Raw genomic sequence first — 27,352 nt, forward strand, 5'->3', positions numbered from 1 at the left:
CTCTCAGCAGCAACTGCACAGTAAACGGTGCAATGCACAGGTTGACCACTAGGTGGCAAACATAACATATGCCTAGGTGGCCAAAGCCCAGAAATGGTCATATTCTCTTATTTATTTTGCAAATCAGTTCTGGAAAATGGTGAATTGAGCTATACATACTCTTAAAGAAACCCTAAAGGTAAACTTAAATAAGTGCTTAAAATGCCCTTTGCTTGTTTAGCACAACTGCTTTGAATTGCTCTATCACTAAAGGTTACACTGAATATAGTGTTGCATCTATCTGACCACAAGCAAACTAGTTTTAGGTTTTCACTTGTGCGCCGGCATGCGTCTTGCAAAACACGATGCCGACACAGCTGCTCGCGTCCGAATCCCTCTAGCCGCGCTATGCACGGCTATGCTATGCACGGCTATGCTATACACGGCTATGCTATGCGCGGCTATGCGATGCACGGCTATGCGATGCACAGCTAAGCGATGCACGGCTATGGGATTCGGACAGTCACACACAAAATTATGCTGCGGGGCCTCAGATTTTTCCTCGGCCACGAATTCAGATGGCTTACATAGACTTCTATAGGCTGCTAAAATCCATCCGAATTGATCGGTGAGGAATCGGCTCGGATTCGCAGCAATTGGAACCTAGCCTGAGTGTTGTTCTGTCAGAAATTCTGATATTCATCAAATATAAAATCATTATTTCTCCAGTGTGACATCTAAGGCAAAATATTACCCCTTTGTCTCAACTAGGTCCGTAATCTCCACATCTATCCCCAATCTGTTGCCTTACCACCCCTCCACTACCAACTCCATGCATTCTTCCCTGCATTAATCTATCCCTCCACCACCTCATTATATACACCTCTCCCCTACCACCTCCATGCATTCATCCCTCCATTCATCTATCTCTCCACCCCCTATCCCACCCTCTGCCTATCGCCACTTCATTATATCCATCCCTCCCCTACCAACTCCATGCATTCATCCCTCCATGTATCTATCCCTCTACCACCTATATCATCCTCTATCACCAACTCATTATATCCACCCCTCCACTACCAACTCCATGTATTCTCTTCCCTCCATTCATCTATCTCTCCACCACCTCATTATATCCACCCCTTTACTACCAACTCCATGCATTCTTCCCTCCATTTATCTATCTCTCCACCACCTCATTATATACATCCCTCCCCTACCAACTCCATGCATTCTCTTCCCTCCATGTATCTATCTCTCCACCACCTCATTATATCCATCCCTTGCCTACCACCTCCATGCATTTTCTTCCCTCCGTTTATCTATCTCTCCACCACCTCATTATATCCATCCCTCTACTACCAACTCCATGCATTTTCTTCCCTCCGTTTATCTATCTCTCCACCACCTCATTATAGCCATCCCTCGCCTACCAACTCCATGCATTCTCTTCCCTCCATTATTTATCTATCCTTCACCTCATTATATCCATCCCCCGCCTACCAACTCCATGCATTCTTCCCTCCATTTATTTATCTCTCCACCACCTTATTATATCCATCCCCCGCCTACCAACTCCATGCATTCTTTTCCTTCCATTTATCTATCTCTCCACCACCTCATGATATCCATCCCTTCCCTACCAACTCCATGCATTATCTTCCCTCCATTTATCTACCTCTCCACCACCTCATTATATCCATCCCTCCCCTACCAACTCCATGCATTCTCTTCCCTCCATGTATTTATCTATCCTTCACCTCATTATATCCATCCCCCGCCTACAAACTCCATGCATTCTTTCCTCCATTTATCTACCTCTCCACCACCTCATTATACCCATCCCCCGCCTACCAACTCCATGCATTCTTCACTCCATTTATCTACCTCTCCACCACCTCATTATATCCATCCCTCGCCTACCAACTCCATGCATTCTCTTCCCTCCATGTATCTATCTCTCCACCACCTATTCATTCATCCATTCCTAATCCACCTCCATACATCTGTCCCTCCTCCTCCTCTCATTGATCTATCCCTCCCTGCAGCACCTCCGTCTATCCCTCCCTCCCTCGCTTCCATTCATCCCTCCCTCCATTCATACATCCCTCCCTCCATCCATCCATCCCTTCATCGTCCGATAGAAAAGGATACACACAGCGCAGCTGCCTGTCTCCGGCTCAGTCTGGCTGCCGGCGTGACGTCTCTGATTGGCTGACAATGACATCAGCCGCTGTCCCGTAGAACCCCAGCGCTCACCCAGAGCAGCACCGCTCCATAGGGCCTTCTAGCCACACCCCCTCCCCGTCTCCCCCAGCCAATCCAAGCTGCTGGGGGACCTCCTCGCGCTGCGCCCCGCCCCGCTCTTGCTTTAATGTAGCGTCAGTCATCTCTTCCCCCCCTGAGCCACGCCCCCTCAGAATCTTTTCATTTACTCCGTGCTAAAGAGAAAGTAACTGTGTTGCAGCTGCACATCAATGGAGCCAAGTGAATGGGAGCTGTGCAGACAAATCAGAGGTGGCAGGAAGGAAGCCAACGGCTGGGGGAACATTTCTGCTCAGTGAGTATCAGCACGGTGGGTGGTCCTTTAATATTTTTTTTTTAATTTTCTAGCTGTGGGCAAGAGGTCTGATGGGGGAAATTGCATTGTTCCAGCAGCCTTGGGCAGTCCAGCTGCTGTGGGACTAGAAGTCCCAGCATGCCCCCCATCAGGGCTGGGACTTATATCTGCAACAGCTGGCAGAGAGAGACAGAGACCATCTTCTGGTGCTGCTTGCTATTCTTCCCCCCTCATTCAGGATCTGACTTCCAAAAAGGGTGCCCTGCATTGGGAAGTGTGCTGCTTAGATGTCCATGGAAGATCTGCTGCAGTGGCAATGAGATGGTACCTTCTTACCTATTCATTTTTTGTATTACTGTTCTTCTTATGATCATCTATCTTTCCCTTCGTCTTATCTTTTACTGGACTGTCACCCCATCAAGATTGGGACGTTGCTTGGCTGGAGCTAGATCTGTTACTGGTGATTTATAGTAATTTTTTTTTTAAAACACAGAGATATATAGCAGCTGCAATACTACCATCAGGACAATCCAGGCAGTTCTGCTGCAGGAATGCGGATTTTTTTTTCAGGCTTTTTACTTTTGACAGGAGATGCTGGGGAACTTAACTGCTGCCTGTCTGGAAGGATCACATGTTTGTAATGTGTGTGTGAGTGTGCTGATTGAAGGCGCCCTTGCGGGTCACATGTGCTCCAGTCTTCAGGCACCTTAGGCTGTAAGGGAATGTTAACAGACATGTTGGGCAGGGAGGGGAACATGTAGGGATGGGGCATGTGACTACATCTTATAGACTGTTATTAAGGTAAGAACTGCTTGCTATCTGCATAGCTTCAAGCCTGATACTCACTGTCAATTATGATTGTGCAATTACTGACCAATTTTACCACCTCCGTGTAGTACAAGGGTTTATCTACACAGTCTGCTCATAGTATTCAATATCTCTTCACCCTCCTACAACATGGAGGTGGTGGAATTGGTCAGTGGTTGGCCAATTATAATTGAAAGTGTGTACCAGACTTAACTTTAAGGAGATAAAATTGGCGTTTTCTCAGGCGTTACGCTTTGACAATACATCTCTTAGATCAGATGTCTTTATTTTTAATTGTAAAATAAATTCCATATTTAAGGATTATTTGCCGACTTGGTAGGCGGCAGACCTCCGCCAGGCACAGATCTCCCCCCCCCCCCCCACCTCGTGGTTGGCGACAGAATAATTTGTTTTTAATAACGATTTTGGTTGGTATAGCGCTGATGCGGAGATGCGGGTTTCTAAAGGGTCATATTATTCCGGCTGGCATGGCAGAGGCTGCTGATCTCGTCCGCTCTCGGTATTTTTAGCAGCTGTATATCCTTACCATAAAAAAAGCCTGTCTCGTTAGTTATCTCTGTGCTTGCGTTGAACGTTGCAAAGGAAGGCTTAAATGATTGAAACCGTAAGCAGCTCTCTGTCTTGTATCAAAGCGGAGAAAAACTTTTGCCATTTTTTTCTTACAACCACTAAAAAAATAAATAAAATAACAATTTCTGGGGCAACAATATCTCATCCAATCACACTGAAGAACGTTTCTTATTGTGACTGGTTCATGTCATTAATAGAGAAAACACAGATGGTTTGTCCTTTTCTAATTCTGCACACTACTTGTTTTATTATTATTGCTATTATTAAGCCTGATACACACCTTCTATTATGATTGGCCAATCACTGACCAATTTTACCACCACCATGTAGTATGTAGTAGCATGAGGGCCAATAGATTTTGAATACTATGAACAGACTGTAGGTAATGCTCTCATACTACAAGGAAGTAGCAAAATTGGCCAGTCTCCTGTAGATAAAAATTGCATGTGTGTACAGACCTTATAGCAGAAGGTGTTTTCTAAAAAGGCTATCACCATATTATGTATTTATATAACGATGACAGTTCTTAAAGAGACACTGAAGCGGAAAAAAAAATGATGATATAATGATTTGTATGTGTAGTACAGCTAAGAAATAAAACATTAGGAGCAGAAACACAAGTCTAATATTGTTTCCAGTACAGGGAGAGTTAAGAGATTTAAGTTGTTATCTATGCAAAAAAGCCATTGAGCTCTACGACTTTCAAAGTCGCAGAGAGCTCTGAGTTCTGAAGGTTGTTATCTGAGCTGTCAGTCAAGGATTTTCTTTTTTTCTGCCAGAGGACAGGTCAATAGTTTACAGCCTGCTCTGTAGAACCGTTTAGAATGCTGAGTGTTGTGTAAACTGCACATATTAGAGAATGATGCAATGTTAGAAAAAACACTATATAACTGCAAATAAAAATATGAGAATATTTTCTTTGCTACTAATCTTCTAGTAATTATCCATACTACACAGCCAATTCATTATATCCTAATTTTTTTACGCTTCAGTGTCTCTTTAAAGTGCTTTATGGAGCACTGAATACATTTAAGTCACGTAAGGTGCTTCAGTAATGACACAGTCTTAATGGTACAATCTTACCACTTCTACGTCATTGTCATATAAGGGACTACCTAAAGTGTATTCACTCATTTTGCCCTTCTACCATAGTAGTAGCAGTAGAGTATTGTACCATGTTAGTCATAAGTAAAAGCAAGAAGTTGTGTATCAGGATGATACCATTTATTAGCTAACTTAAAAGAATCAGAGAAAGTAATCAAGCTTTTGGCTGTGCAGCCTTCGTCAGATAACAGGATTGAGTCTGATGAAGGCTGCACAGTCGAAAGCTTGCTTGCTTACTCTTATAAGTTAGCCAATAAATGGTATCATCCTGATTCACAACTTCTTGCTTTCACCCTTCTACGATATTGATTTGGTAAGACCCGTTGTATAAATTGTGGAAGCCTTAAAGCGCACCCAAACTCTTGCACAGCACACAATGAAAAGTCTTTGTTCCACATATAGTTGATGAAGCAATGTACTGCTTTGTGTTTATTTAACCAGATCAAAGGGTCTAATTACAGAAGAACTTCCTTATATAAACTCTGATATAGTGAAACCCCTGGATATAGTAAACTCAGTCCTCAGGTCCCAGCAAATGTGTGTCTGTATAAATATAAAATGTATGACCAGTTCTGATAAAGTAAACTTCTCATGTAGTAAACTACTTTTCCTGGTCCGTTGGAGTTTACTATAAAGGGATTCATCTGTAGTTCTGATCAGCAGCTATGAATAGAGAGGGAAAGCCAGTTAACCTGTCTGTAAGTTCCTTTGTTTAAAGTGTAACTGTCAGGCATAAAATCAAAAATCAATTCTTTATTTTTATCTGGAAAACAAGTAATAAGGATGCTAACCAGGCAATGCAAAAGTTAAAATCACGATTACTTTTCTTGTTGATATATGATCATTCCCCAGTTTACCTGACTTTTATTTGGTACACACAAAATTTGGTACGCACAAAGGAAGTTGCAGGGCATGCTGGGTTTTCCTTTTTTGCTTCTCTACTTTCCCCTCAGACTTTAACGTAGCCTGATTGGCTAAAGCCTCTTTCCCCTCCTGTTTTCCCCTCCCACACCTCTGTCCCTCTCTGATTGGCCAGTATTTCTCATGCAGAGACAATGCACTTTCTATAGTGAAGGGCGGGCAAACCAGGCAGAGGAGACTAAGGGAGGAAATGACATCAGAATTGGCTTCAAAATAGCCACACTTAAAATGGGAAATGCTAGGAAGGATTTTCTCTTTTTATGCTGTAGAAAAATCACTAAAATCAAAACATGGACAGTGCAATGCATATGTTATGTAAGTAGAGCAAGTATTTATACACTTATATATATTTTTTTCTGAAATAGTATGGCTGACAGCTCCTCTTTAAAAAGAAGGTTCAGGGTGAGGCCAAAAAAAATAAAAATAAAAATCCACTTACCTGGGGCTTCCTCCAGCCCGTGGCAGGCAGGATGTGCCCTCGGCGCCGCTCCGCAGGCTCCCGGTGGCCGACCCGACCTGCCCAGGCCGGCTGCCAGGTCGGGCTCTTCTGCTCTCCAAGGACGGGCTCTTCTGCGTCCCACGCAGGCGCGCTGACGTCATCGGACGTCCTCCGGGCTGTACTGCGCAGGCGCAGTAGTTCTGCGCCTGCGCAGTAAAGCCCGGAGGACGTCTGATGACGTCAGCGCGCCCGCGTGGGACGCAGAAGAGCCCGTCCTTGGAGCGCAGAAGAGCCCGACCTGGCAGCCGGCCTGGCCAGGTCGGGTGGGCCACCGAAGACGACCGGAAGCCTCTGGAGCGGCGGCGAGGGCACCTCCTGCCTGCCACGGGCTGGAGGAAGCCCCAGGTAAGTGGATATGGATTTTTATTTTTTTAAAGGTTTCCCTGAACCTTCCCTTTAAAGGATACCCGAACTGAAATGTGACATAATGAGATAGACATGTGTATGTACAGTGCCTAGCACACAAATAACTATGCTGTGTTCCTTTTTTTCTTTCTCTGCCTGAAAGAGTTAAATATAATGTATGCTAGTGGCTGACTCAGTCCTGGCTCAGACAGGAAGTGACTACAGTGTGACCCTCACTGATAAGAAATTCCAACTCTAAAACACTTTCCTAGCAGAAAATGGCTTCTGAGAGCAAGAAAGAGGTAAAAAAGGGGCATTTCTTATCCGTGAGGGTCACACTGTAGTCACTGATATTTAACTTTTTCAAGCAGAGAAAGAAAAAAAGGAACACAGCATAGTTATTTGTGTGCTAGGCACTGTACATACACATGTCTTTCTCTGGCTGTTATCTGCTGTGTTTGTGGGTTTACAGAAACTAGGAGAAAAAAGGGGAGGGATGAACACCCCCACACAGATGTTTTCTGAACTTTGTAGAGATCACACAGTATACATTTGGGGTTACAAAATAAAGTTTAGATCTGGTGTTGCTTTCAAGGGAACCCAAGATGAGAAGGATTTGGAGGCTGGCATGTCTATTTCTTTTTAAATAATGCACATTACCTGGCTGTCCTGCTGATCCTCTGCCTCTCATACTTTAAACTATAGACCCAAAACAAGCATGCAGATCAGATGTCTATGAAACCTTAAAGAAAATCTGTAACTAAAAAAAGTTCCCCTGAGGAATACTCACTTCGGGTTGGGGAAGCCTCCGGATCCTATTGATCCTTCCCCTGTCCTCCTGTGTCCCACGGCGGCGGCGATAAAGCTCCCCGAATTGCGGGGATGTCAATATTTACCTTCCCGGCTCCAGCGCAGGCGCAGTATCGGCTCTCCACTCGGAGATAGGCGGAAATAGCCGATCTGTCGGTCCGCTCTACTGCGCAGGTGCAAGTCCCTGCACCTGCGCAGTAGAGCGGACCCGACAGAGATCGGCTATTAGGCCTGTTGCACACCAAAAACCGCTAGCAGATCCGCAAAATACTAGCAGATTTTGAAACGCTTTTACTTCTTTTTCTGTAGCATTTCAGCTAGCATTTTGCGGTTTTGTGAAGCGGTTTTGGTGTAGTAGATTTCATGTATTGTTACAGTAAAGCTGTTACTGAACAGCTACTGTAACAAAAAACGCCTGGCAAACCGCTCTGAAGTGCTGTTTTTCAGAGCGGGTTGCGTTTTTCCTATACTTTACATTGGAGGCAGAAACGCCTCCGCAATCCAAAATCTGCAGCAGCCCGGGAGTATGCGTTTCTGCAAAACGCCTCCCGCTCTGGTGTGCACCAGCCCATTGAAATACATTACCCTAGCGGATCCGCACCCGCAAGCGGATCGCAAACCGCAGCCGAAACGCTCTGGTGTGCACTAGGCCTTTCTGCCTATTTCCGATTGGAGAGGCCGTACAGCGCCCCCGCTGGAGCCAGGGAAGGTAAATATTGCACGGCCTGACAAATTGTCCTGCATTCCATGGGCTGCAGCGAGATCATCGTGGGACACAGGAGGACAGGGGAAGCCTCAATAGGATCCAGAGCCGTCTCCCTACCTAGGTGAGTACCCCCCAGAGGAACTTTTTTCGTTACAGAGTCTCTTTAAGGCCTCTTTTCCACGGACTGTTGATAGGCAGTAAAATGCCACTCAAACTCTCACAACTGCTCACTGTTGCCTGGCAACTGCTTGTTGCTGCCTGGTAACTGCTCACTGCTGCCTGGTAACTGCTCACTGCTGTCTGGTAACTGCTTCCTGAGCACACAGTTCAACTGCCCGTGGAAAAGAGGCCTAAAAGATTAGTTGCATGCTTGTTTCAGGTTTGTGTTTTAGACTAAATTATTTAGTCAGTATTTTTGCTCATTTCTCATCCCAATTTACATTTTGAAATTTATCACAGGTGGCGATATCTTTAGGGTTGGCAGGATGCATCTCTGTGGAATGTTTGCTTACTTTGTGTTCTGAGGCTAGTAAACGTCATGACAGCACCTGGCTTCCCACAATGCTCTTGGATGAGAATTCTGCATCCCTAAGGGAATTCTCCACCCAGAGCATTCTGGGAAAGCGGGTATATTTTGTACTGGCTTTAGAACTCTCAGTATTCAAACTTTCCGTAGTGCTGTACCTGCCAGGACTAAAGGTGTCACCACTTGTGATACATATCAGAATGTAAATCAGGGAGAGGAAACATTTTACAATAGGCAAACATTTACTAAATCCTATACAATGAAACCTAACTGTCCCTGCGTCATCCCCTATGTTTCCCAATGCTTCATGTCATCACACATATGGGAAGATGCCCTGCCTGCTCTACCCCATAGGACGTTAGATATATAAATTAAACAGCATATCCCTCCCAGTCTTTTGTCCTTGGAACTCACCTCAGGGACGTACAGGTGTCACATAAGTTGTTGTAAACATAGTGATTAAATTGTCCTGGTGTCACAGCAATCATTTTTCCTCCCATCATTTCCTAGATAAATCCCATGTGTGTGACGACATGAAGCATTGGGAAAACTGAAAATTGTGTCTCACCTGTCAGTAATTTTCCTTTCCCGATGCTTTCATGTCATCACACAGATACCCTGCCTTCTTCTCGACTTTGGTGATTCCAATGTTGACAAGACTGGGGGGGCTAAGCAGTTTAATTTATATATCTAACGTCCTATGGGGTAGAGCGGGGAGGGGCATCTACCCATATGTGTGATGACATGACGGCATCAGGAAAGGAAAATTACGGACAGGTGAGGTACAATTTTCCGTTTTCCTGTCCCACAACAGTCCATTCTACCTGACCTGTCAGTCCTGAAGTTCTCTTTAACCACTTCACCCCAAAGCGGTTTTTACCCTAACGGACGAGCGATTTTCACCTTTCAGTGCTCATCCCTTTCATTTGCCAATAGCTTAATCACCTTCTAATCACAATGAAATGATCTATATCTTGTTTTTTTTCACCACCAATTAGGCTTTTTGGGGTTGATATTTGTTTTCAGTAATTACTTTATTTTCTATGCATCTTAAAGGGAAAAACAAGAAAAAAAATACACTATTTCTCCAATTTTATCCCCTATAGTTTTAATATAAACAATGCTACCATACATAAAACCCACACATTTTATTTGCCTATTTGTCCTGGTTATCACAACATTTTAATTATGTCCCTAGAACAAAGTATGGGGACAATATATTATTTGGAAATAAAGGTGTACGGGAACGCACATGCACGCGCAGGAGCGCACACGTGCACGCGCACAGCAGCAGCAGCACTGTTTGGCTTATAAAAACGTCCTGGTGCCATTAAGAGGCTCTAGCAGGACGTTTTTATAAGTCTGGTTGTGGTTAAAGCCCTATCTACACCATACATTTTTTTGTCCAATTCGATTCATTGATTCGATTCAATCCGACATGTCCGATTGGGATTCGATTCGATTCAATTTGCCATTGTTTTGCAATGGCAAATTGAATCGCATTGAATCCCGATGTGGACATGTCGGATTGAATCGAATTGAATTGAATCAGCCAAACAAATTGTATGGTGTAGATGGTGCTTTAGGAGCAATATAATATTAAGCTCTTCAGGGCAAGAATATTAGTTTGGAAGCTCCTTAATAGGACATTAAACTATAGGCTCCTCATGGGTGGAGACTGAATAACAATAACATGCTTCTGTGTTTTCCAGCCCATGACCAACTCTTCTACTTGAACTGGCAGTCCTCCGGGGTTACTCATGCCTCCTTCGCCCCTCGACGATTCGGTTATTGTGGCATTGACCAGACCCGTGAGACCGCAAGAACTGAAGCTCTGCATAGACTCCTCCTTCCTCGACTGCGCCACGGTGAGTGGCAGCTGCAAATCCCTACTCAGTGCCAGCGTTGTCTCCTTAACCGCGGCGAATCTGACGTATATGCCCTCTTCCAACGGCTCTGCTCGTTCTTTGGGTTGCGGATGTAGCAGTGCCAGTTGTTGCAGCGTGGCCTCCTATGACAAGGACAGTCAGAGCCAGGCCGTCAGCAGCACCACCCTCACCAGCAACGTCGCAGGACCCTCCGCCGCCTCGTCCTGCAACCCGATGGTCAACAGCAATGAGAACAGTGCCACGAGTCTGAGCCCGTCTGGTGGAGTTGGCAGTCCGGTGTCCAGCGCTACCAAACAGTTTGCCAACATCAAGATCATCTACCCCAATGACCTTGCCAAGAAGATAGCAAAATGCAGCAAGACCCACGTCCCCCACCAGGGCCCGGTCATCATAGACTGCCGACCTTTCATGGAGTACAATAAAAGCCATATTCAAGGGGCCGTTCATATCAACTGCTCCGACAAGATCAGCCGAAGGCGGCTTCAGCAGGGAAAGATTACCGTTTTGGATTTAATATCATGCAGGGAAGGGAAGGACTCCTTCAAGAGGATATTTTCCAAAGAGATCATCGTTTACGATGATAATACCAATGAACCCAGTCGGGTAATACCCTCCCAGCCTCTGCATACTGTTTTGGAGTCACTGAAAAGGGAAGGAAAAGAACCTCTGGTGCTCAAAGGTAATAACGAGTGTTGCAGAAGGCCTGTGGTTTAAGTTTTTGGTTTTCTACTCTGTGCAGCTTTTTGCTGCTTGTTTCGCTTTGGCCTTCAGTGAATGCCGAACTGTTTAAAGTGTACTCGAGGCGATATGTGACATGATGAGATAAACGTGTTTGTACAGTACAAAACATATTAACAACCAGGCTGTTTTACTTGTTTATTTTGCTGCATGAAAGAGTAAATTTCTAGGCATGGAAGTGACAGCTTCTGTCTTGTCGGTAGCTTGTCGGGAATATAGTAAACATCACTGAGAAGCTAGTTACAGCCATAAAAGTTTTCCTGACAGAATGCAACTTCTGAGGACAGGGAGAGATAAAAAAAAAAGGTCAATAGTTCATGTATTTTACCGGTGAGATGCTTAATAGGCTGTTACTGATTAGAGACAGTATAACGTTCAACCTACTTTGTAAATGTGTAAATATAAAATAAAAACCTAGGATACTTAAAAAAGTAATTTTTAGGAGTAGGAGGATAAATATAATTGTTTATCGCATCAGTTTATTTTCACCTCCGGCAGCAGATATGGTCCTGAGCTCACAAAATGGGAGGCGGCACCCCGGGTGTGGTATGCATTGCAATGGGTAAACTTGAGTAAGGGCAAGTACACCCATGGGTAAACAGTTTCTCAGAGCGGCCAATCAGGATCCTCGATCTTGGCCTCTGCTCCAGTTTTCTTTGCGCTGATCTTGATAGCTCTGTTTCAGAATCTCAGTAAAATATTCAAACGTGTTCTAGTGGATAACTTTTGAAAAGTAAAAAAAAATATTAGAAGGTGTACAGTGGGGTAAAGAGGCTTTGGATTAAAATTAGATTAAAAGCAATAGTAATAGGATGTAAAGCGGTGGGTTACCCAAAAGGATGACACTGGGTACATAATAAGGAATATATTGGATAAATGATATATATATGTATGTATGTATGTATATATATGTATATATATATATATATATATATATATATATATATATATATATATACTGTATATATTGGATAAATTGGCAAGCAATGGCACCATGTTTCGTGAACACGTCTCCACTTCCTCAGGGCAATATTTAATGCCAGTGTCTAGCTCTGAGCGCCTGCCTGGGTCTCCAGAATCCCTGATTCCCGATCCAATGGAGTGCTGCGGAGTTCTCTTTTAGCTTGCCTCTCCTGTCACCCACTAGCCTGGATAACACATTTCAGTCTCAGAAGACGCAGAAGGAGATGATTAAAGTCTTGTAGACAACATGAACTATCGCAGTTCCCACACTTGATGTTGTGGGCGTCGGCCGTCTGCACCTTCCATTTCCTGCTCTGTGTGAAACACCCTTGTGTCCTGGGAGGGTGTAATTGCCAGTATGGACCAGAACAAAACATAACTTCAACTATTTTAATGGAGGAGATGAATTTAATGAGTGTGGAGATCTGAAATAGTAAAGCCACTTATGAAACTGGAAATTAGTCAGCAGCTGTGGACAAGTCAAGGAAAGATCAACACGGAAACCAAATATTTGCTACTCAGTTATACCAGATGCCCTCTGCACCCCCCTCCTCCTCCTCAAATGTCCCTCTATTGCACTGGTCCTCAAACTAAGGCCCGCGGGCCGAATGTGGCCCCCCGAGGCTTTTTCATTCGCCCCTAAAAACAAAATGTATAACTTATAAATATGTCCTGCACCTTTAAATAGTGACAGCCCACATATAGAATAGCAGAGCTAGCACCACCCATCCACATACTGTAGAAGCCAGTGAGCAGTCATTCTCTGGCTTCCAATTCTGCATCAGGTGACACTGCTGTCCAACTGGATGGCAGGTTGTCACCTGAGTATGCTTCACTGTCTGATGCACAAAGACATTCTTCAGACACCGCATGACACTGATTGGCTGCTGCTGGGAGGTCTAGACCAGGCATGATTGGGGGAATCAATACTTAGATTCAATGTAATGTTTTTCAACAACATTTTATGTATGTTGCGGCCCCCCAGTAGTCTGAAGAATGTTGACCCTGCCCTTGACTGAAAAAGTTTGGGGACCCCTGCTCTATTGCGTACAATGCCTAAATCTACACAAACACTTACTCTTTTGAGTTAAAACCCAGAGTCGGACTCATGTTGTAGTAATGCAGTTTAAAGTGAACCAAGGTGAGAGCTATATGGAGGCTGCCATATTTATTTCCTTTTAAAGAGGAACTGTCGCGAAAATCTTAACATTTTAAATACATACAAATAAGAAGTTCATTTCTTCCAGAGTAAAATCAGCCATAAATTACTTTTCTCCTATGTTGCTGTCACTTACAGTAAGTAGTAGAAATCTGACATTACTGACAGATTTTGGACTAGACCATCTTCTCATAGGGGGTTCTTAGGGTTCTCTTTATTTTTAAAAGCACTTAGTGAATGGCAGTTGCTCCGTCCAACTGCCAAAAAAGTGTACGGTGAGCAGGGAGGCTGGCCAGCATCTTTGTATACATTGTTCAGGGAGTGTCTTGATAAAGAATAAAGGCCATGCTGAGAATCCCCCCATGAAGAGATGGACTAACCCAAAACCTGTCGGTAATGTCAGAATTATACTACTTACTGTAAGTGACAGCAACATAGGAGAAAAGTCATTTATGGCTCATTTTACTCTGGAAGAAATGTACTTCTTATTTGTATGTGTTTTAAATTTTAAGATTTCCGCGAAAATTCCTCTTTAAGTGCTGCTGTGCCGCTCTGCTCTATTGTCGTTGTGGTTGGTTCTTGCACTGTGTGAGATGATCTTGCCTGGTTGCTGTTATCCCATGTTGATGCACAAGTAAGGCCTATCTGCTGAGCTGCGTGTTCCCTGTGCGATCTTCCTAAACGCCACATCTGCCTACAGCAACCCCTGTAACCCCTCTAAGCACACTATCCAAAATGTGCATCATTTGTATTCCTGGGATCGGAATGTTGGAAGTATCCAGGGAGAGTAACAAACGCTCATCACGCATCAACATATATTGCTGGACAGCGAATTGCTATTTAATTGCGTTTGTCTGGAGAGCATCATTTCTCAGGCGTTGTATAATACAGATATCATATCCCTATGCTGCTTGCCTGAGGATATCTCTGTGATAGCAAATGACTGCTTCTTGAGTTATCTTCCTGGTGATTCATTCATAAACTATGGGCAGATCTCTGAAATGTCACTACAGTGTGGCGGGTTAAAGAGGAACTGCAATGACTATATTAGCCTAGGCTGTTTATTATACGCAAATCTCAGAGACCTTCTCTATTGGCTTTAGAACTCTCTGTAAACAAACATTCCACAGAGATCACCTGACAGGTAATCCCCGATTTACGAACGCCCGACATATGAAGCAGCCGCAGTGGGAGATTGAAGGAGCCGCTTTAAACTACCCTCCCCCTGTACCGGCGCGCGTCACCCGCTGCAGCAGCGCTGGACTCGCCTCCGAACCAAGTCCAGCTCTGTCCATCCTCTCTCCACCACCTGCTGGCTTTTGTGCATGGCATTTCTTCCACGTCACGTGACACACAGGAAGCGGTGCCATACACTAGACGGAGCAGTAGGCGGAGTGGATAGATGGACAACGCTGCTGACACGGGCTGGAAAGTGAGTTAAGCGCTGCTGCTGCTGCTGCTGTGGGGAAAGTTCCACAAGTTTGTGAAGACAGAAACACAGAAGGAGACAAAGCAGCACAGAAGGGGACAGAGAGGAACAGAATGCGAGAGAAAGGCACAGAGTTGGACAGAGAAGCACAGGGGGGGGGGGGGGGCAGAGAGGCACAGTAGGAACAGAGAGGCACAGAGGGGGACAGAGAAGCACAGAGGGGGGCAGAAAGGCACAGAGTTGGACAGAGAAGCACATAGAGGCACAGGGGGGGGGGGGGGCAGAGGGGAATAGAGAGGCACAGAGGGGGACAGAAAGGCACAGAGGGGGCAGAAAGGCACACAGAGGCCTTTACCTGATATTTAACTCTTTCAGGCAGACAAAGAAATAAAAGGAACACAGCATAGTTATTTGTGTGCTAGGCACTGTCCATACACAGGTCTATCTCATCATGCCACATGTCACTTCGGGTATCCTTTAAATAACTATTTAACAGTCCATAAAAGCTTCTGATCAGAAATGTAACGTCACTTACGGCTCTGACGTTTCAGGGGTTGTGAACTTCACTTGAGCGGCAGGCGGCTCCGTCTAAATATAGCGCGCCCGGCCTGCTTTACTTTTCACTGAATGCTGATCCAATTTAGTGACACTCGGTTGAGCCTGTGACAGGCCCCTGTCATCCCCAGCGCCCTCCTATTAAGCTTTAACGCTTGCTTAAAATACGAGGCATGAACTACGGCCGCAACTCCCAGAAAGCTGGTTTTATAGAAGACCTAGCATACAAACGGCAGGCATTAGCAGAGATCAGGGTGGAAGTAAAGCTCTGCTATTTTGTAAGGGGGACCCTATTAAGGGGGTTCATAAGGGGGACCCTAACCTTAACTCCCTCTTGGTGGTGCCTAACCTTAATGCTCCTCTTCCCTGGATAGTGGCGCTACATGTAAAGACAGCGGCAATAGAAGGAAATTTGGGCACCCCGAAAAAATAGCGGGCGCCAGGCCTTCTGCTATGTAAATTGTAGAGATGGTAGCCCTGGTTTTTATAGCCGCAATTTGCATAGCGGTTAGCCCTCACGCCCGCTACTTCATTGGGCGCCTCTGGGCCTCCAAATTTCCATCTATTGCCGCCATTTGTGGCTTCTATCATTGGCACCTATGATGGCGCTCTGCTTACCAGGACATCTCGGGTACGTATGGATATGTACGCTGCCGGCAAGCTGGACGCAGTCATCACAACTCGGAGGGCGATTGGCAGAACCCCAAATTACCCTTATGCGCCACTTCAGAATCAGAATCAGAATCCATTTATTCGCCGAGTATGCTGTAGGCATACCCGGAATTGGTTGTGGTACACATGGCAAGGCATTTAAACATTCAAGACATTAAGACATTTGAGACAATCGATAGTTACGAGAGACAGCGCATTCCACTAATTCAAGAGACAGACATACATGCATTGGTGAGAATATATTCATATTGTACATGCCAGGCACTGAGAGAAGTACTTTAGGCCTGGTTTAGGGTGACTCGGGAGCTGGGTGGTCCGTGAACCAAACTATAGGGGCCAGATGGACAAGTGTTCAGCAGGAGAACAGCTTGAGGAAAGAAGGTGTTCTTGCGCCTTGTGGTTCTGGTGTGGATTGTTCTGAAACGGCGGCCTAGTGGGAGTGGCTCAAAGAAGCGACTACCTGGGTGGGATGGATCTTGTGCGATCTTGCAGGCTCTTTTCCTCAATCTGGCGGTGTGGATGAGGTCAAGGGGGGGCAGGGGCGTGCCGATGACCTTTTCTGCCGCGCTTATTACTCTCTGTAGTTTATACCTGTCACTAGCTGTTGCCCCTGCATACCAGGCAATAATGGAGTATAACGTTACTGCTATGGCCGTGCCTACTTTCGGCACTAAGCGCCGTGCACCAAAACCACCTGCTTTGCCTTGGGCACCTTTTTTTCCTGCTTCCAATTCAATAAGGAGGTTGTTGCTGGGTCTAAAGCGGGGTACACACATAAGATAAAAGTCTTTGCAAACCAAGGAATCAATCTGTTACATACAGAAAGGTTTGAACAACAGAAGAAGACCCAAGTAATGCTTTTGTAGTCTCTTTACTTTTTTCATGCACGGGCTGTCCACAGAAAAGTTAAAGAGGAACTCCACTGAAATAATGTAATAAAAAAGTGCTTCATTTTTACAATAATTATGTATAAATGATTTAGTCGGTGTTTGCCCATTGTAAAATCTTTCCTCTCCCTCATTTACATTCAGACATTTATCCCATGGTGACATTTTTACTGCTGGCAGGTGATGTCAGTGGAAGGAGATGCTGCTTGTTTTTTTTGGCAGTTGGAAACAGCTGTTATTTCTCACAGTGCAACAAGGCTCCCACAGTGTGATGTGAGAACCTAGGTGCTGACATCACACTGTGGGAGGGGTTTCAACACATTATCAGTCACACAGCGCCCCCTGATGATCCGTTTGTGAAAAGGAATATATTTCTCATGGGAAAGGTGGAATCAGCTACTGATTGGGATGAAGTTCAATTCTTGGTCACGGTTTCTCTTTAAGAAACATCAGGCAATGGTCTCATACACACATTGTTTAATGAACAATAATATTAATAATTAATATTAGTATAAATAATAATAATAATCATTCATTATTATCTCATGCACACATTGTTTAATGAACAATCATTTGCAGATCAGATCCACTGGGATGGATTGGAAAGATTGAGAGATAGATACTGTATATTTCGTTGGATATCTTTGGAGGTGTTTTATAAACGTTTCTGCTTGTCGTTGATCTTTTTTTTTTTTATCTTACGTATGTACACAGCTTTATTGGCCCTCTACAAAGGTCTTAGTGATTTTGGAACCGGAACTCTTGCATAGGACAGAAGGAAAACAGAGAGAAATACACCCTGTATGTATTTAGAGAGTTTAGCCTGTCTAATTCCCCCCACATCTGTGACTAATCACAACTGTTATTTGATTTTTCAGCTATGTGAGATGGCTGCCCTTGGCAGAGCAGCTAATTTGTAAACACAGGATGTTAACCTTATGTCTGCTTCCATAAAAGCAGGAAGTAGACACACTGCAGATTTATTGCAGGATTTGTATCAGCTGTTACAAAGAACGCCTTTATGTAGCAAGTGCTGCCGTAAAGCTGTATCAATCCACACGGCAAACCAATAGTGGCCGAAAACGTAGGACTGACATTTCAGGGGCACAGAAGTGTGTGTTGGACGATCCGCTCACCGTCCAGAAGGGATTCATTATGGGTACAACTTCTTGCCCGTGCGTAGCTGATTTCTTTCAAATACCTTCTGTTGTAAGAAGACAAAATTGTACTTTGCATAAGTAGTGCAGCACTATAAAGGTCATATCAGATCCTAGTGAGAGCTGCAGAGAGGTTTGTGAATTAGTGGTTGTGTGATTGCAGTTGCTTTTCCTTTTATTTATTTACTAGTGACCTTAGGCCGTCTACAAACGGGCTAGGTCTGTCACCGCTTACGCGCGCACACGCCTGCCCACCCCTCCTTGCCCCCCTTCGCGTCATTCCCCCAGCTCTTCTCGGTGTCTCTGCATCCCTCCCTGCACATGCGCACCGCAAAAGAACACACATACGGGAACATGGGACGCAGAGACACTTGCGTTTTATTAGGTAGGATTATTAAAATCAAGACAGCCTTTTTGCTCGAGGCTTATGCTGATAGAAAACTAGGTACAGTGTGTTCTGATCTCTGACACCTCCAGTTTGCACAGTATAAGCTTGTGTCTATACTGATGGAAAACTAGGTACAGTGTGTTCTGATCTCTGACACCTCCAGTGTGCACAGTATAAGCTTGTGTCTGTACTGATGGAAAACTAGGTACAGTGTGTTCTGATCTCTGACACCTCCAGTGTGCACAGTATAAGCTTGTGTCTGTACTGATGGAAAACTAGGTACAGTGTGTTCTGATCTCCGACACCTCCAGTGTGCAAAGTATAAGCTTGTGTCTATACTGATGGGAAACTAGGTACAGTGTGTTCTGATCTCTGACCCCTCCAGTGTGCACAGTATAAGCTTGTGTCTATACTGATGGAAAACTAGGTACAGTGTGTTCTGATCTCTGACACCTCCAGTGCGCACAGTATAAGCTTGTGTCTATACTGATGGAAAACTAGGTACAGTGTGTTCTGATCTCTGACACCTCCAGTGTGCATAGTATAAGCTTGTGTCTATACTGATGGAAAACTAGTTTCAGTGTGTTCTGATCTCTGACACCTCCAGTGCGCACAGTATAAGCTTGTGTCTATACTGATGGGAAACTAGGTACAGCGTGTTCTGATCTCTGACACCTCCAGTGTGCACAGTATAAGCTTGTGTCTGTACTGATGGAAAACTAGGTACAGTGTGTTCTGATCTCTGACACCTCCAGTGTGCACAGTATAAGCTTGTGTCTGTACTGATGGAAAACTAGGTACAGTGTGTTCTGATCTCTGACACCTCCAGTGTGCACAGTATAAGCTGTGTCTATACTGATGGAAAACTAGGTACAGTGTGTTCTGATCTCTGACCCCTCCAGTGTGCACAGTATAAGCTTGTGTCTATACTGATGGAAAACTAGGTACAGTGTGTTCTGATCTCTGACACCTCCAGTGTGCACAGTATAAGCTGTGTCTATACTGATGGAAAACTAGGTACAGTGTGTTCTGATCTCTGACCCCTCCAGTGTGCACAGTATAAGCTTGTGTCTGTACTGATGGAAAACTAGGTACAGTGTGTTCTGATCTCTGACATCTCCAATGTGCACAGTATAAGCTTGTGTCTGTACTGATGGAAAACTAGGTACAGTGTGTTCTGATCTCTGACATCTCCAGTGTGCACAGTATAAGCTTGTGCCTGTACTGATGGAAAACTAGGTACAGTGTGTTCTGATCTCTGACACCTCCAGTGTGCACAGTATAAGCTTGTGTCTGTACTGATGGAAAACTAGGTACAGTGTGTTCTGATCTCTGACATCTCCAGTGTGCACAGTATAAGCTTGTGTCTGTACTGATGGAAAACTAGGTACAGTGTGTTCTGATCTCTGACACCTCCAGTGTGCACAGTATAAGCTTGTGTCTATACTGATGGAAAACTAGTTTCAGTGTGTTCTGATCTCTGACACCTCCAGTGTGCACAGTATAAGCTTGTGTCTGTACTGATGGAAAACTAGGTACAGTGTGTTCTGATCTCTGACACCTCCAGTGTGCACAGTATAAGCTTGTGTCTATACTGATGGAAAACTTGTTTCAGTGTGTTCTGATCTCTGACACCTCCAGTGTGCACAGTATAAGCTGTGTCTATACTGATGGAAGAGTAGTTTTAGTGTTGACTGATTTCTGACAGTGTGTGCAGTACTGTATAAGCTGTTAGGCTGGGTTCACACATAAAATGTGTACAGTTCCGTTCCAGTCCAGTTTTCATCAGCTTTGCATCAGTTTTAATGGACAGTACCATACACACAAATGGACACTAAAGCTTGCTAAGTGTTAGCACGCCAGTGAAAAGCCACTTAGCACGTGCAAACTGGCTTTGAACGTGCTAATATGCGCGCAAAAGTTTAGTTTCGCGTGCAACATCAGCCGCTTCGCGTGCTGAGTAGCGTGATAAGCATACTGTGCACGCGAAGCAGCTGACTTGCATGCAAACGGTGCGTATGGTGCAGCGCCGTTCGTATGCACCGCGTTATGCGGTGTGCGCAATAAAATAGCACGTGATCAGTAACAGCTTTGCCGTGCAAACTACTTAGCACCCTAGTTTGCACGTTCAAAGCTTTTAGGTGTGCTAACTGTGTTAGCACGCTTTAGTGAATCAAGCCCCTTGTATGAGTGAACCCATCTATAGAAAACTGACACAAAACCGACAGGAATGGAACAGATCTGTATGCATTTTATGTGTGAACCCAGCCTAACTATATGCCTGTACTGATGATAACTAGCTGCAGTGTGTGCTAATCCCTGCTATCTCCAGTATGTACGGTATATGCTGTTACTCTGTGCCTATACTGATTTTAAACTAGCTGCAGTGTGTTTTGATCTCTGCTACCTTCAGTATGTACAGTGTAAGCTGTTACTCTGTGTCTGTACTGATAGTAAACTAGCTGCAGTGTGTGCTGGTCTCTGCTACCTTCAGTTTGTACAGTATACGCTGTTACTCTGTGCTTACACTGTTAGTAAACTAGCTGCAGTGTGTGCTGATCTCTGCTAACCCCAGTATGTACAGTATAAGCTGTTACTTTGTGTTTGTACTGATAGTAAACTAGCTGCAGTGTGTGCCGGTCTCTGCTACCTCCAGTATGTACAGTATAAGCTGTTACTCTGTCCCTGTACTGATAGTAAACTAGCTGCAGTGTGTGCCGGTCTCTGCTACCTCCAGTATGTACAGTGTAAGCTGTTACTCTGTGTTTGTACTGATAGTAAACTAGCTGTAGTGTGTGCCGGTCTCTGCTACTTCCAGTATGTACAGTATAAGCTGTTACTCTGTCCCTGTACTGATAGTAAACTAGCTGCAGTATGTGCCGGTCTCTGCTACCTCCAGTATGTACAGTGTAAGCTGTTACTCTGTGTTTGTACTGATAGTAAACTAGCTGCAGTGTGTGCTGATCTCTGCTTCCTCCAGTATGCACAGTATAAGCTGTTACTCTGTGTTTGTACTGATAGTAAACTAGCTGCAGTGTGTGCTGATCTCTGCTACCTCCAGTATGCACAGTATAAGCTGTTACTCTGTGTTTGTACTGATAGTAAACTAGCTGCAGTGTGTGCTGATCTCTGCTAACCCCAGTATGTACAGTATAAGCTGCTACTCTGTGTCTAACTGTCTATATACTGATAATAAACTAGCTGCAGTGTTCTGATGCTCACTACACCTGTTCCAGGCTAGGGTTAGGTGTCAGGGAAGAGTAGGTGTGGCTAGGGGTAAGTGTCAGGAAGGGGTTACTGAGGCACATGTGTGATAGGGCTTTAATCGGCGGGAGCACAGTGTGTCGCAATGTGCATGCACAGACCGCCGGTGCGCGGTATCCCAGTAACGTACTTCCCGCCCCAGCAGACAGTCGTGACTGACCGGGGGGCGGAGCTATGCATATGACCCTGTCAGCGCACTCTGCTGCAGGGTCACATGTTTGTCATTTTTTGTGTTGCAGTGGGCTGCGGCAGGAGCATCTCATACCAACGGCAGCGCACAAAATACACGTAAAACTGGCCTTAAAGGACAACTGAAGTGAGGTGAGAGGTATATGGAGGCTGCCATATTTATTTCCTTTTAAGCAATACCAGTTGCCTGGCAGCCCTGCTGAGCCTCTGCCTCTAATACTTTCAGCCATAGACCCTGAACAAGCATGCAGCAGATCAGGGGTTTCTGACATTATTGTCAGATCTGACAAGATTAGCTGCTTCTTGTTTCTGGTATGATTCAGACACTGCTGCAGCCAATAGACCAGCAGGGCTGCCAGGCAACTGGTATTGCTTAACCACTTGAGGACCGCAGTGTTAAACACCCCTAAATACCAGGCCATTTTTCTGTTAATAGGCCACTGCAGCTTTAAGGCCACGCTGCAGGGCCGCACAACTCAGCACAAAAGTGACCCCCCCCCCCTTTCTCCCCACCAACAGAGCTTTCTGTTGGTGGGGTTTGATCACTCCCCCAGTGTTTATTTAATTTTTTTATAAATATTCATATGTTTATTTTTATAATACATTTTACTATTTCTTTCTTTCTTTCTTTTTTTTTTTAAAAACCTCCCTCCCCCCAGCCAGCCAATCACAGTGATCGGCTGTCATTGGCTTCAGCCTATGAGAGCCGATCGCTCTCCTGTGTCCCAGGGGGACAGCCGTGTCACACGGCTCCCCAGTACATCGCTGCCTTAGATCGCAGCGCTGTACAGCCTAATTAGACAGCGGTTTCGCCCTCTAACAGTCTCCGAGCGGCGATCGCCACTGGGAGACTGAAGGAGGAGCGGAGCTCCGCCTTCCAAGTGGAGATGCGCACACGCATCAGCGTGCGCGATCTCCTGCTAGCCCCATAGAAGGCCGTTCTCGCCAATTGGCGTGGAGCGGTTGGCTAGAGGTTAAAAGGAAATAAATATGGCAGCCTCCATATACCTCTCGCTTCAGGTTCCCTTTAAGGTTAGGAAGGGGGGGCTGGGGGGACCTAGTTACAGGGATTGTATGTGTATAGCTGATAGACAGGGAGAAAAAGACAGAAGCGTTGTGTCTCGGCGATACTAGCGTCACACAGCTGATGCGCGGCACCGGGGCCAATGTAAACGGCGCTCAAATAAAACGTACACCTGTGGGGACCCTGCGCCGTCTTGCACATCCCTCTGTCATGTCACAGTGTGTGTAAGGACAGGGCTCTCGCCACTGACTGCACAGGATCAACAGACTCTCTGTACCGGGGGACGGACTGTGTTCCCGTCTTGCCCTAAGCGTGACCCCGGGCTTTAAGCGAAAAACAAAACAACGTATACAGGTCCAGCAGAGCCGCGTCTAGCCTGCCGCGTGCTCCCAACAAATGTCGCAGCCGCCCTGCTCTTATTTTTAGGGAGGTGTATTTTTAAACCCTGCAGCAATTTCAGGCATAATTTATCGCCTGGACAACTGATCCCCGTGTTTTTGTGTTTATAAACACTGGTTGCTAGCCTCCCGGTCCAAGTATAAACCGCCCTCCCCCCACCTGCCTCCGGCAAGCTCCATGTTTGGTGCTGCTGCGGAGGACCCGGGGCTCTGGCCTGCGTTTCATTAGCAGCACATCACACAGGACCAGAGATTGATCGGAGAGTCACCGAGATGAAATTACCGCCTCCACTCGCAGCACTAATAGAGCCAGGCTCTCCGCTCAAATGTTATCTGTCTGTGGGAGAAAAGGAGCACTCCGCCTCGCCATAAACACAGCCTGCTGTTTAAGGCTAGGTTCACCGTAAGACAGTATAAAGTCTTAAAAAGCAGCTTACTGCACTGCAATAAGAAGTCTATGCCACGTTCACAGGGCGACGTTAGCGTTGCATTGTACCGTGTAGCGTTATGGTAATGCACTGCTGCAGTGCGTTGCCTCTAAACGCACACGTTACCAGGTACAGGAAATCATACTTGCCATTGCCTGCATGCTTCACTGCACCTACTGTATGTGACGGTAACGCAGCGCTAATATGTGTTTCCACTTTTTTGTTGCGTTGAGTTGTAATGTTGCGTTGAACCGCAAAGTGTTACTGTGAACCTAGCCTTAAAGAAAACCTGTACTGAAAAAAAGTTCCCCTGGGGGTACTCACCTCAGTAGGGGGAAGCCTCTGGACCCTATCGAGGCTTCCCCCGTCCTCCTGTACCCCACGGCGGTCTCGCTGCACCCCCCGGAATGCACAGGCGACAAATCCGACAGCCTGTGCAATATTTACCTTTTCTGGCTTCAGCGGGGGCGCTGTTGCGGCTCTTCTGACGGAGATAGGTGAAAAAAGCCGATCTCCGTCGGGTCCGCTCTACTGCGCAGGCACAGGAGACTTGCGCCTGCGCAGTAGAGCGACCCGACAGAGATCGGCTATTTCCGCCTATCTCCACGGGAAGAGCGGATACTGCGCCTGCGCTGGAGCCAAAAGGTAAATATTTACATCGCCGCCGCTCCGGGAGGATTTTCTCCACCGCCGTGGGACCGAGGAGGACGGGGGAAGCCTCAATAGGATCCGGAGGCTTCCCCCACCCGAGGTGAGTACCCCCCAGGGGAATTTTTTTCATTACAGATTTTCTTTAATGACACCTATAAAAAGCCCTAAATAAAACTACTTAAAGGACAATTGTAGTGATAGGAATATGGAGGATGCCATATTTATTTCCTTTTAAGCAATACCAGTTGCCTGGCAGCCCTGCTGGTCTATGTCGCTGCAGTAGTGTCTAATGCTGCATACACACTTGAGATAAAAGTCTCTGGAAAAGGCAAGATCACAGACCAATTTTACCCCCTTCCATGTAGTATGAGAGCCATACTCTACACAGTCTATTCTATGGAGCTGCACTCCCCATCAGATAAAATCTTTGCAAGATGCTGCACACAAAGATGCCCGTACACATTCAAAAGATCATTATCTGCAAAAGATCTCTTCCTGCAATAGATCCATTCCTGCAAAATGCATTTATAGTCTGTGAGATCTGCAGATCACCATACACACCTTGTTTAACAGGCAATCATCTGCAGATCATCTGCAGATCAGATCCACCAGGATGGATTTTCAGATCTGCAGATGATTGCCAGATATGCAGATGAAGTCTGTTAAACAAGGTGTGTATGAGGATCTGCAGATCTCATAGACTATAGGTGCATACACACATCAGACCATAGTCTTTGGAAAATGAAAGATCACAGACCAATCTTACCACCCTTCATGTAGTATGAGAGCCATACCTAACACAGTCTTTTCTATGGAGCTGAACTCCCTATTAGACAGAAATGTTTGCAAGATGCTGCACACAAAGATGCTGCACACACTCAAAAGATCTGTAGCTGCAAAAGATCTGTTCCTGCCAAAAATCCATTCCTGCAAAATGCAATGATAGTCTATGGGATCTGCAGATCCTTATACACACATGATTTAACCGACATTCATCTGCAGATCAGATCCACCAGGATGGATTTTCAGATCTGCAGATGATTGCTTGATCTGCAGAAGAATGTCAGTTAAATCATGTGTGTATGATGATCTGCAGATCCCATAGACTATCATTGCATTTTGCAGGAATGGATTTTTGGCAGGAACAGATCTTTTGCAGATACTGATCTTTTGTGTCTGCACAGCATCTGAGTGTGCAGCATCTTGCAAAGATTTTTTTCTGATGTGGAGTTCAGCTCCATAGAATAGACTGTGTAGGTATGGCTCTCATACTACATGAAGGGTGGTAAGATTGGTCTGTGATCTTTCATTTTCCAAAGACTATAGTCTGATGTGTGTATGCACCCTAAGGCCTGGAACCCACTGAAAACCGCAAACGCAAAACGCAACCGCTAGCGTTTTGTCTGAGCGGTTTGCAAGCGGATTCATGCGCGTTTTTGGTCGTGTTTTGCAACATTGTATTTCTTTCCCCAGCGGGTGCCTAGCGTTTTGCGTTTTTATCCTGATTGGTCCTGTGAATTATTTTTCATTTTGTTACAGTGTGCTGAACCGCAAAACGCTAGCAAAACCGCTCAGTTTAGGTTTTGCTGAGCGTTTCCGCTAGCGGTTCAATACTTTACATTGAAGCGCTAACGCTCCCAAAATGCTGCAGGTCCTGCGTTTGCGTTTCTGGGAAACGCAAACGCTCCTGTGGAAGTTGCCCCATCCATTAACATTAGCCCAGCGTTTTGGCAAACTGCTAGCGTATCACAGTGCTGCCAAAACGCTGCCAAAAGCGCTCCTGTGGGTTCCAGCCCTAAGAATGCATTTTGCAGGAATGGATCTATTGCAGGAAGAGATCTTTTGCAGATAATGATCTTTTGAATGTGTACAGCATCTTTGTGTGCAGCATCTTGCAAAGATTTCTATCTGATGGGGAGTTCAGCTCCATAGAATAGACTGTGTAGAGTATGGCTCTCATACTACATGGAAGGGGGTAAAATTGGTCTGTGATCTTTCATTTTCCAGAGAATTTTATCTCAAGTGTGTATGCAGCATAAAGTACACCAGAAACAAGCATGCAGCTGATCTTGTCAGATCTGACAATCATGTCAGAAACACCTGATCTGCTGCATGCCTCTTACTTCTTGGAAAAAGTTTATTATAGATTACAATGTTAAAACTATGCAGACTTGCAATTGACTTGTTTGCCTGCCCTATCTATAGCCTGACTGGGTTACTCCAAAAACCAGGATGCAGGTATTAGATATTTCGGCACATCGCCAAGACCTGAATGTGATGGTCTGGTCCTCCAGGCCGAATCAGATAAAAGAAAATGTGCAGGAGCCCTTATGGAAGAAACGGCACAGCCATAGGCGCCTGTTATAAAAACCGCGATTAGCGGCAAATAAGAGATATTTGGGGGCATTGTGGTGGCTGCTATTAGGTGCTTGCGGGCGCCCAAATTTACCTTCTTTACTGCCGCCTTTATAATGCGGCAAAAAAGGTACATTTACAATACAATAACATTTCTATAGCGCTTTTCTCCCATAGGACTCAAAGCGCTTAGGCTCTCTCAGATTCAGTAATTGGTAGTAGGATGAAGTATTCACACAACAAAAGTTATATTTCTGCGAATGCCAAACTGAACAGGTGGGTTTTCAGTCTGGATTTAAACATGTCCAGGGATGGAGTGGAGCTGTCCTGATCTGTCGAGGTAAGGAGTTCCAAAACG

General features: G+C 45.2%; 1 protein-coding gene across 3 annotated transcripts in view; it reads left to right on the plus strand.

The window, feature by feature from the left end:
- Positions 1 to 2,432: 2,432 nt before the first annotated feature.
- The window catches only part of DUSP10 (dual specificity phosphatase 10), a 68,889-nt gene continuing 43,969 nt past the window's right edge, over positions 2,433 to 27,352 (plus strand). Inside the window, exons 1-2 of one of the 3 annotated variants that reach the window (XM_068232874.1) lie at positions 2,433 to 2,554; positions 10,561 to 11,416. In XM_068232874.1, the coding sequence (XP_068088975.1) occupies positions 10,609 to 11,416 (808 nt within the window). In that variant the 5' untranslated portion in view covers positions 2,433 to 2,554; positions 10,561 to 10,608. Of the gene's footprint in view, positions 2,555 to 2,715; positions 2,864 to 10,560; positions 11,417 to 27,352 lie in introns of those variants that run through there. The other 2 variants (XM_068232873.1, XM_068232875.1) reach the window with 2 other exon arrangements.

This window comes from Hyperolius riggenbachi, chromosome 4, assembly GCF_040937935.1.
Source record: "Hyperolius riggenbachi isolate aHypRig1 chromosome 4, aHypRig1.pri, whole genome shotgun sequence".
NCBI classification, from domain to species: Eukaryota; Metazoa; Chordata; class Amphibia; order Anura; family Hyperoliidae; genus Hyperolius; species Hyperolius riggenbachi.